Source organism: Brassica napus, chromosome C2 (assembly GCF_020379485.1).
Source record: "Brassica napus cultivar Da-Ae chromosome C2, Da-Ae, whole genome shotgun sequence".
NCBI lineage: Eukaryota > Viridiplantae > Streptophyta > Magnoliopsida > Brassicales > Brassicaceae > Brassica > Brassica napus.
In genome coordinates this window covers 14,285,143-14,296,491 of record NC_063445.1, presented here as the reverse complement: position 1 = coordinate 14,296,491, position 11,349 = coordinate 14,285,143, and the positions used below count along the sequence as shown (strand labels likewise).

Genomic DNA, 11,349 nt, shown 5'->3' with positions numbered 1-11,349 from the left:
TTATATCTTTGCTACTCTAAACACATGATTCCTTTATCATAGACCTAGTATATTCTTTTCACTTACTAGAATTGCAAACAGAACATTTCAAACTAGAATTACATATTAGGTTAGAAGAATATATGTTAATGAATGAAAAATGAAAAATATGTGGTTTACTATTAGAATTTTAGTATATTTGTATTACTAATATTTTTAATTTAAATAATTACAAAAACACATCGGTTTCTTGATTCGGTTTGGTTTAAAACCGAACCGAACTAAACCATCCGGGTTGGGAAAATCTTCAACCGAATGGTTTGAAATAGACTTTGGTTCGATTTGAATCGGTTTCATTTCGGTTGGTTCGGTTTGACTCGGTTCGGTTCGGTTTTTTTTTTCCACCCCTACGTGTTATAATACGGTTAGCACCTTACATATATTTGACATTTCAAAAAAAAATATTTTTATTTATAAATTTTAAATTGAAATCTAAATTTCTCCTGAAACTTCTTCTAGTTAGTAGCGATGAATTAGAATGAGAGAATCTAGGTGTAATAATAATTATTTTCTATTAAAATTTAAATAACTGAATTAGAATAAAAATTTACACATGGCATATGTCTGAATTCTGCCAAAAACTTAGTTCACTGAAAAAAGCTAATATAAATTTTATACGCACATTTTAAATATGAATCATATGTACAAAACATAAAACAGATAAACTATTTATAAAATTAATTTTTTATTTGATAAAATCTGATCAACTAAACAAATACTCTTAATAAAAGCATGGATCAAAATATATTATACATAAAGAAGGATTACAAACATTTCGTGAATTGTTTTTGAAGTGTATAGTCAGGAGCTACTTTGAAGCTTATAGGAGTACCTTTTATCTTTTGGTGTGGATATATTATATTACTTATTAAAATATATTGGTTAATTCATTCAAGATTGATATGAACGGCATCATGTCAATAGGAGCTAGGGTATGAAGTCGCGCCTGTGTCTGTTTGAGGCTCGACCACACAACAAAGCATTTTTAGGCAAAGGATATTCATCTCTGGTAGAGTTAGCCGGAGAGTGAACTCGGAAGTAGAATTGTTGACCTAAGTATTGTCTTGCCCAAAACTCACTTCTGAAATTCCACATCCCCACATTATCTAAAGCCACATATATAGCTGTCCAAGATTTTGGATAGACCTATAATAATATACACATTTCCAACATTAATTAAGAACCAAGTGAATAATTCCAGTCTTGTGGTACTATTTAGGAATACCAAAAGGGTCTGCTGCTTAGATCCTCTAATGTGAATTTCAGCTGGGAGGGTACATGCCCCACGGGGAATTGTATGAGTTTGCATAAAATCTATTGACAACAAATTCCAAAAATGTATAGATATATGGAGAGAGTTCACGTCACCTGAGTAGTGGAGCGAGAAATAGCATCCCTGAGGTTATACCCTCCTCTGCTCGCCTGTGACCATGTAGACCATCGATTACCAATCCTGTTGAGAAGTCACATACGTCAATGACCTTCAAGGCTTAATATGATTACCATACTGTATGATTAAGTTATTGTTCTCACCCGACAACCCAGAAGTTGTATCCATCGAGATGGTAAGTCTGGACGAACTTCTCGCGGTTTTGAAAGACGATCTCAAGAAAATCCTTGTGGTTTACTCCCATCACTGCTGTTTCTAGTCTGATCCCTGCTCTTCCAGGCTTATCTGGGATGCTTCCTACTTTGAAAACACCTTTGATCTTAAAGTAATCTGCTAGCTTCAGTGGAGTATCAGCAGGAACGAATGATACGCCATTTATGGCATATCGTTGCTTCCTGTTCACAACGCCTGCTGAGCTTTCAAGTATTAATGTCCTGGAAATCTTGATTCGACCATAATGGTATGAGCCCTGAGCATCTTGCCTTTGCCTGGAGGCAGTCAGGTTAGTCTTAATGGACCGAGCCTGTTTAATCGAAAAGTCTATGTCATTGTCAGGTTGTCTATTAGGGACAAATTTAGAGCTTTTGGAGTTGGAGTAGTGAAGAATAATTATATTCGTAGATCGTGTGTCAGTGAATCTCGTCCCCACGACAATCGAATAGTTTTGGGGAGGCTGGTCCATGGTGACCAGGACAGAGTAAGATTGACCAACGTGAATGTCGAGTGAAGTGAACTTGGTTTGGATTGTGTAGGTTCCCTCGACCTCAACGAGCTTCAACATATGACCTAATATTTCGAAGTTTAGGGACAGTTGAAGCCCCACATTTGATATTCTGAATCTGTACGTTTTACCTGTTAAAAGTGATGAGATCGCGAAAATGCTCTTCTTTGTAACAAACATATTAGAGTTTGGAGTTTTAAAGATTAACCTTTGTCGACAGTTAAAGAAGTAGAGGCGGTGTCTCCATTGCCATTGGTCAAAACACTAGAAGGCCTAGGTATCATGCGTCCTCCATCCAAACGTGCCTTTAAATCCTACGTGTGGGATTAGTAATACTTTTAAAAAACAAACATTATTTAATAAAAAGGTCTAGAAATCCAATGTGAATCCAAAAATAAAATTAAAAATCGCCATGTAAACCCACAATAATCTTGAGGCAGCCGTTGTGCTAAGCAAACATGATAAGTTAATAATTAAGATATAAACCTTGTGGTCTTTCCCAGTATACCAATCCCCGATGAGGAGGGTGAAGTCTCCGGCTGGTTGCGGGAAAGGGACGGGAATGCCAGGGCGACTGAGGATACGGATGGCACCAAAACCACCGGCGGCTTTTTGAACGGCCAGCGAAGGGAAGTAGAAGAAACTTCCGATCTGGTCTCCGAGATGGAAGGCATAAGTGTAATTCTTTCCAGGTGGGATTGGACAAGTCGTCCCATACACTCCATCTTGGTAAGAGTTTCTCTTTAGATGCAAGCCGTTCCTCCATTTATGAAAACATTTTTGGTGTTTATTATATTTATGATATATTTTTTTTGATACTTTAATTAGGATGAAACATTGACGTCTAATATTACCCAACAAAAATAAAAAGACTGGGAAGAAACGACAACATATGCAAATGGCCTTCTTCTAACATAACTTATAAGTTCTATACATGCATATATATATATATATATATATATATATACATATATATATATAATAAAATTGCATTGCTTTTTAAATGAATGTAGAAATATTTCATATGAATCGGGTTCAAATTATGTTTACGAAAAGGTGAAACTAAAGATGTAAAGAAATAGATACCAAGACAAAAGAAAAGGCTCGTCTAGATCATTGTGAACATTGATGATCAAATTATCATTGGTGACTACGTAAAGCTCCGGTCCGGGAAATTTTCCGTTTATTAGAATTACCTGCATGTCGATATGCATGTGTATTTTAAATAAATAAATTTTACATTCATTCAAAAATAAATAAATAAATACACACACATATATACTACGAACACAGAAGTAGCCATATTGTTGAAAATGTACCCGTGTTGGAGGAACGTACTTATTCACAGAGACATTGCCGTAAGTGACCCTCAAGTCGAAGAAGCGGTTGGAATCTTCGGCTTGAACAAAAGAAATGATGGTCATCATCATCATCATAAAAAAACCGCCGTCAGGCCACCACGCCATAGTCGATCTCGTAGCTGCCTTAGATCCTGATGAAACTTTGGTAGCGAGAAAGGACAAGAAACAAACGTTGGAAGAAATAGCTTGAAGTTTGTAACAACCCAACTAAAGGATTCGGTGACGTATTGAAAGTCTGAAATCTTTCCAATAAGCTAATTCCGTAATTCATTCAACTAGCTTATTCTCATGCTTTTTTTTTTTATCATCTAGAAATTTCATCAAACCTTATTCTCATGCTATGAATAGTTTATTTTTTTGTAAACTAAAGACAAAGAAAATACAAATAGGATTTAATCAAAAGCCATTTAAACTATCCATGTCAGATTAAGTATTCAAAGTTAATGAGAAGAGCCAGCTCAGCTTAGTTGCCATGTAATCTTATTCTTTTTTTCTTTGGAACTTACTTTCACTACTCATCAACTTGTTTCAACAAAATAGGTAGAGGGAGTTATCCATCTTCTTTGATAAAAACCATAAACTACAACAACATAAGATACAAAGGATACTTCTTCAAAAGAAGTTGACATCAAATTCGAGAAAGAGCTTGAATGCGTCAATATAGTCTTCACGACGGAGTTGGACAACAGAAAGATAGTCACAAAATGTGACGTTGAAAACCAGGTTTCACTAACGAGAAAAACATAAATATTCTCGATTTCGATTTCCTCTTCCGGCCCCACAGAGACCTTTACACAAGAAGACAAAAAGGCAATGGAGCTAAAGTCAAAGCTCGGCAACGAGTCCGAGGAAACATCTCCTTTCATTGAAAAAGGTGTGGTGGTGAAATCCACTCATCGGTAGAGAATGATGATAAACAGGTAGACAAAGAGAGAGACCCAGTGAACCCACCGAGAAATTAGTTGAGCATGTATGCACCCAAGGATAAATTAGAGAGACCAACTCATTTACTGCATTCCATCTTATATGGTCTAGCTTTATTCGAAATTGAAATTCTATTGTGCAATATTAGAGTTTTTGTTGATTTGACCTTAAGTGCTACAGTAAACTTTTTATTTGAGAGCGTATCCTGAAGAATAATTTGAGCATATATATATATATATATAAACATAGTTTTGGTCTATATATTAAATTTTAGATATATGCTTATTTGAAAACTTAATATAACTAATATTTTAGATATATAATATAATTTAGGTAACATGGCCTTTTTTTAAATATTATTTTATTATAATAGAAAGTTACATGCTATGACCGTAGTCATATACTCTTTCTGATTTTGCAAACCATTTAGAAACATGATTGGGAATTGTTACCTTAGGGGTAGCCCTGGGACGGATCCGGATATCCGGGAAATTTAGGGTATCCGGATCCGGATCCGTCGGATCCGTGGATTTAATATCCGGATCCGGATTCTTGGTTTCCGGATATCCGGGTTATCCGTCTCGATATTCTATTATCCGCGGATATCCGGATCCGTCAAAATAATTAAAAATAAATTTTTTAACAAAAAATACTAATTTTTTTAATATAATACATAAATTAAATATTTATAAATATATTTATATATGTTTATAATATTGTAAAATCTAAAATATAATATTATAAGATTAATTCATGTATAAATATTAATATATCAAATATAAATATTAATAAAATTTTAAAATTTAATGTATTTTAAAAACACGGATCCGGATCCGGATATCCGGACCTAAAAATTATGATATCCAGATCCGGATTCGGTTTGCACGGATCCAAAATTTTACTATCCGGATTCGGATCCGGGCACCCCGAATATCTTATTTTCGGAACGGATCCGGAGCGGATCTCGGATCGAATCCGGATCTCGGATAATAAGTCTCAGGCCTACTTAGGGGTACCATTTTCCATGTACTCCGGCATAGTTACTCAAGGTTCCTGGACTTCGGGTTCAGTCGAGCAGTCCAAGGAAAGCGTTTCTTATCAGTTGGATATGTTGCAGTAGTTGGTGGAATAGCGTGCGCACGTGGTCTTCTTTTTGTATATATATTTTGCAGCTATGTGACTCTTCCGTGCAGTTTTTTATTTTGTTTTTTTTTTTTTTTTTAACCAGGTGTTGACCTTGCGGCCCACCACCTAGGCCCGGCGCCAGCCTTTGTCTGTACCTTCTTACGGGCCCTGGACACGCCTCCCCCTCCCCGCGAGTCGAACCGGTCACCTCCCCTCCCCAAGGAGGATACCACTGGACTACGAGGTCCTGGGTGTTTTTTATTTTGTTTCTATCTAGTTTTAGTTTTTTCAGATATATATATATAGAAACATTAACCATTTGGGTATTTAATTTGATGTCCAGATTGAATTTCCATATTTCTAATGATGAAAATGATGATATACATAGTTGAGCATTTATGTCTTCTCTTTCGTTGACATATAAATGAAATTCCCTCAAGCGTCAGTCATTGGTGATATGTGTAACTTAAGCGGACAGTTTGAAACATAATTCCTTACAAACCCGAAAACTATTAAGATATCAGAAATATGATAGTCCACCAAAACTGTCACAGCCAACCAACCTTATGCATCCATAAATAGTATGATGATTATGATGTACATAATTGTGTCTGCATGCTTTCTCCTTTGTTGACATATAAATAAAATATCCTTAAACACCAATCCTTTGCGATATGTGTAACTTAAAGCGGCAGACTGACCGACTGAAAACATAGTTCCAATAAAAACATGGCAAGCTATACTATATCAGAAACAGTATAGTCCACCTAAAAATATTGCATAATTTAACATTCAAATGTGATGAGTTGTATATGTCATGTAAATTACTTAGTACAGCACCTACATTACTATACTGTATTATACGTAGTACCAAAAACATTCACCCAAACTATAATGCAATGTGTATACGATTCAATACATTGGTCAATATACAAAACATATAGAACATGTCAATCAATACATAGTGCTCACCATTTCAATAAAACATGAAGGGTTAAAAAGAAGATATGTAGCCTTTAATGCTGACATTGAAATGCTTAACGTCAACAAAAATAACTTCAGTGATAAATAGATACTTTAGTTTCAGTCATCAGTACATGGGGTGGGAAAAGAGTTAAACATACATTATATAGTAGCAAATGATAAGTATAATACAACAAAGAGAAAATCATAGCATCTATATATGAGGAAACTGGATGCACTATATCGATTACGGCAGCATCAGTTGATGATCGTGGTTGAAGGTAGAGAACGCCTTAACTATTTTTCGATGAGATGCAATTCCAAAGTAGTCGTATAGAAAGCAGATTATATACTGTATAAACTACTTGTGAAAACATTAATCACAAGCATAAAACATAATTCATATGGCTTCACAAAAAAATAATATGCTCCTTATATGGTATACTATATTCAAATTTACAAAGACGTTAAGGTTCCTTATGAATCACTGATTCAAAGATGTCTAATCAAACGTTGAAGATAAATAAAATATACATGAGTAAGACTATTTTGGTCTTACTGCACTATAATATATAACATATAGTAACATTTTATTTTATGTGTAAATGGTTAATATATATTTTTTGTATTACATAATGTAATTCCTCAAATAACATTCGTTTTAAAAAAATACTTTAATCAACTTCGAAATACTAAATCCTATTAATCTAAATGTAATATAAAATTTGTATAATTTACTATTTTACATACTTTAAAAGAATAATTTTAAAAAGTTATGGACTTTGTGGAAGTTTTAGTTCCAATGGTTTGACTAAGGGTTCATTAATACTTCTACACCAGCAGGTCCAGTTTTCAATTCCCGGAAAAAACAATTTATTAAACAATTATGCAAAGTACGGAGGAAAGACTTACAAGAGATATTTAACATAATCTTTTTCATAATTGTAATATCATAATAAATCTAACGTTTACAAAAAAAAATTCTTCTTAAGAATGTTTTTATATTTTATTCTATTTGTCCTTGAAAATAACTAAACAAGTCGCAACAATCATATACTTCCTCTTTCCTTAAAATACAGTATGTTTTAGGCTGTGAGCAACATTTAATGAAAATTAAAGAGGCAAACATCGTTTTACAGCTCGTTGTGTGCATATCTCTCCCTCTCTCTCGTCGTTGTGCCTAGGCCTTGAGGGGAAGCCACAGAATCATTGGCTTCCGGCCTTCTATATTATTAACAAATATCGGCCTTTATTTCAATGAACCATCTTTAGTGTAGTGGTTTACTTAACAGTGTATTAAGGGGCTTATGTTCGATTCATGGTGGCAGCCTATTTTTTCTTATTTTGCTTCCAGCCTTGTGAAAGTCAAGACAGGTGCTGTGCCTACATAATGTCTTTGGCAGGATCTTAGGTCTAGAAAAGGTTACAAGTTACGGTTTACTGCACTGCACCAACATACATTCAAACAAAACTCCATACAGCTACATGACCTTACCATTTCACAAACAGTTCTACAACACCAAAAGCAGATAACAGACGTACAAAGTCAATCAAAAAGAAAGTGTTTGAAACCAGCTTCTGATTGACTCTACACAGAAGTACGTAGGTCGATAAGTTCATGTGTTGGCTATTCGAGGCCTTGTAAAATGCGGAGCTAGTTTCTTCTCGAGCTCAACCAAGCTGGATGATGCGTAAAACAAACATTAGTATAACCTTCAAATGAATGGTTAAATAAGTTTATGTTTACTACACAGAAAGTGTTGAGAAATCCGACTCAAATCCATTTCTCTTTGTTTATGTCAGGAGCATCAGTTGATGATCGTGGTTGAAGGTAGAGAACGCCTTAACTATCTTTCGATGAGCTGCAATTCCAAAGTAGTCGTATAGAAAGCAGATTATATACTGTATAAACTACTTGTGAACACATTAATCACAAGCATAAAACATAATTCATACGGCTTCACAAAAAAATAATATGCTCCTCATATGGTATACTATATTCAAATCTACAGACGTTAAGGTTCCTTACGAATCACTGATTCAAAGATGTCTAATCAAACGTTTAAGATAAATAAAATATACATGAGTAAGAATCTTTTGGTCTTACTGCACTATAATATATACCATATAGGGGGTGACTGGTTGTGGCTGCAGATGTTATGCCGTAGAAAACCAAAATTTAGTTTAAAGCGATGCATGTCAACCAATCATGTTTTTCTTTCTTTTAAAAAGCTACATCAAAAATATCTTTGAAAATCCAAAAAAAAAAGCTGTAGAGAACTTTATTTCTAGAACAAAAAAAATAGTGTTTTACAAAGTTACATCAAAAATAGTTACAGCAAATAAATCTACAGCTATTATTCTAAAGCCAAAAAATAAAAGTCACAGCACTTACCAATCAACCCTATAGTAACACTTTATTTTATGTGTAAATGGTTAATATATATTTTTTGTATTACATAATGTAATTCCTGAAATAACATTTGTTTTAAAAAATTACTTTAATCAACGTCGAAATATTAAATCCTATTAATCTAAATGTAATATATATTTTGTATAAATTTACTATTTTACATACTTTAAAAGAATTTTTTAAAAAAGGTATGGACTTTGTTTCTAATATAATATAATTAATATATATATTTAAAGATATAAGTATATATGTTTAAATTCTTCTTAAGAATGTTTTTTATATTTTATTCTATTTGTCTTTCAAAAATAACTAAACGAGTCGCAACAGTCATATATACTTTTCCTCTTTCCTTCAAGCTTCCTCTTTCCTTAAAACACAGTATGTTTTTTTAGGCTGTGAACAACATTTAATGAAAATTAAAGAGGCAAACATCGTTTTACAGCTCATTGTGAGCATATCTCTCCCTCTCCTCTCTCTCTCTCTCTCTCGTCGTTGTGCCTATATAATGTCTTTGGCAGGATCTTAGGTCTAAAAAAGGTTACAAGTTACGGTTTACTGAACTGCACCAACATACATTCAAACAAAACTCCATACAGCTACATGACCTTAACATTTCATTAACAGTTCTACAAGACCAAAAGCAGATAACAGACGTACAAAGTCAATCAAAAGGAAGTGTTCGAAACCAGCTTCTGACTGACTCTACAAAGAAGTAGGTAGATAAGTTCATGTGTTGGGTATCCGAGGCCTTGAAAAATGCGGAGCTAGTTTCTTCTCGAGCTCGACCAAGCTGGATGATGCGTAAAACAAACATTAGTATAACCTTAAAATGAGTTGGCTGTTTATTACACAGAAAGTGTTGAGAAATCCGACTCACATCTCGAATCTGCGTTTAGCTTCTTTAAGTTTTGTACGGTAGAGGTCACTGTCTTTTGGTATATTGCTCATGGGATCAGCTAAAACATTAAGAATGACACTACATCACTAACAAAGAGCCCTTTGAATCTAAAACAATCATAAATAAAACAATTACAGAAAGCGTTTCTATACCAGAAAGTGTGGCATTATGGTGTTTCTCCCCAAATTCTTTGTGAACCTCCATTGCAGTTTCTCTACTAAGGCGGATCAATCCCTGATTCAAATGCAAGCAAGTCGAAAACAGATGAAAAACAAATGAAGAAAATTGCAAAGAGAGTTTTGCTTTTTACCTTCTTCTCCTTTCTTTTAAGTATCTTGAGATGGCATTTTTTGACATAATGAGTCAAATGATAACGAGAATGCCTCGAAGACAGCTCTTCTTTGACCTCTGGATTCGCATCGAGCCACTCAGAGATATCCTTCGATTTCACCAGCTCTCCACTATCCAGAGATTCTAACCACGAATACACTGGTAACCACTGGTCAGTCCTCTGAAACCGAGCCGGATGTTGATCAGCTTGGCTCTCTAGCTGTTTCGTTAAGAAGAAGAACAAACATCAGATAAATCATAAACACATTCCAATTCATCAAGAAGAGACACGTACCTCGTTCTGTTCAGATGCTGTTTGTCTCATGTACTGTTGCATGGAGAGGAAACGGTCGACGAGGTCGGAGAGGGGCCTCTGACGGAGATCCGCCGGCAGGGATTCGAAGTTGGAGCCGATCCAAGTCTCGACTTCACTGGCGCTTACCACGGACTTGGCCTCGGGGAAGGCGGCGACCCAGGCTTGAGCCATGGTCTCCCATTCCTGAGACGGCTCTGTTCGTTGATTATTACAGATTTTGCCATCGGATTGCCCTTTTTCATCTTCCAGGGTTTCGTTTGACATCTTTATTTTTTCTTGGTCAGGAGTTCTATCAGATTTTGTTTTCTTTTCTTCTAGTAAATACCACTTCCTTGAAACATTTAACAAAAAAAATTAAACAAATTAGAAGAAATCCAACTTTATTATGAAGCCCATGATTGGCCCAGCAACATTTAGGATTAATTAGTTTTCAGTATACAGACACTTGATAACATCTAGAAAGCACTCTTGCATATTACAAAAACAAAACTCCTTTTTATCACAAAATTACACAAAAAATAAATAAAATAGAATTTTTGAGAACTGGCATGAAATAATCCTATTACAATTTTTTTTTCACAAACTAGCACTCAAGAATCAAATTGACCAAATTTTTATTAATGTACATGACAATGATGTTATTGCTCGATTAATGTATAAAACAAAGTAGTTTTGATTTTTTTTTTTTTTTTGAAACTGTTCTTAGAATTTTTTTCGATAACTTCTTCTTGTAAAGACAATTTTTCTTACAAGATATTTAGAAAGAGTTTCATGAATATATATACAATGTCTTCCTGAATTTGAGTTTACAAAACCTTAACTATATATAATATTTTCATAAAATCTTAAAAACTTTCATAAATATGTAT

At 34.3% G+C, this 11,349-nt stretch overlaps 2 protein-coding genes across 3 annotated transcripts; both read right to left on the bottom strand.

Moving 5' to 3' along the window:
- Window positions 1–705: 705 nt before the first annotated feature.
- LOC106351469 (L-ascorbate oxidase homolog) lies at window positions 706–3,715 on the bottom strand. The gene is made up of 7 exons (XM_013791265.3): window positions 3,470–3,715; window positions 3,237–3,346; window positions 2,637–2,910; window positions 2,359–2,464; window positions 1,573–2,281; window positions 1,408–1,492; window positions 706–1,185 (listed from the first exon to the last, which is right to left on the bottom strand). The coding sequence occupies exons 1-7, from the start codon at window positions 3,614–3,616 to the stop codon at window positions 967–969; spliced, it is 1,650 nt and encodes a 549-aa protein (XP_013646719.2). The 5' UTR covers window positions 3,617–3,715; the 3' UTR covers window positions 706–966.
- Window positions 3,716–7,963: 4,248 nt separating this feature from the next.
- Window positions 7,964–10,798, bottom strand: BNAC02G16110D. 2 transcript variants are annotated; one of them, XM_022705342.2, is made up of 5 exons: window positions 10,460–10,798; window positions 10,145–10,384; window positions 9,987–10,068; window positions 9,814–9,892; window positions 7,964–8,203 (listed from the first exon to the last, which is right to left on the bottom strand). In XM_022705342.2, the coding sequence occupies exons 1-5, from the start codon at window positions 10,742–10,744 to the stop codon at window positions 8,140–8,142; spliced, it is 750 nt and encodes a 249-aa protein (XP_022561063.1). In that variant the 5' UTR covers window positions 10,745–10,798; the 3' UTR covers window positions 7,964–8,139. The 2 variants fall into 2 exon arrangements, with proteins under 2 accessions (XP_022561063.1, XP_013641951.1); XM_013786497.3 differs by lacking the exon at window positions 7,964–8,203 and adding an exon at window positions 9,488–9,726 and having other exon boundaries at window positions 10,460–10,796.
- Between the last annotated feature and the right edge of the window lie 551 nt (window positions 10,799–11,349).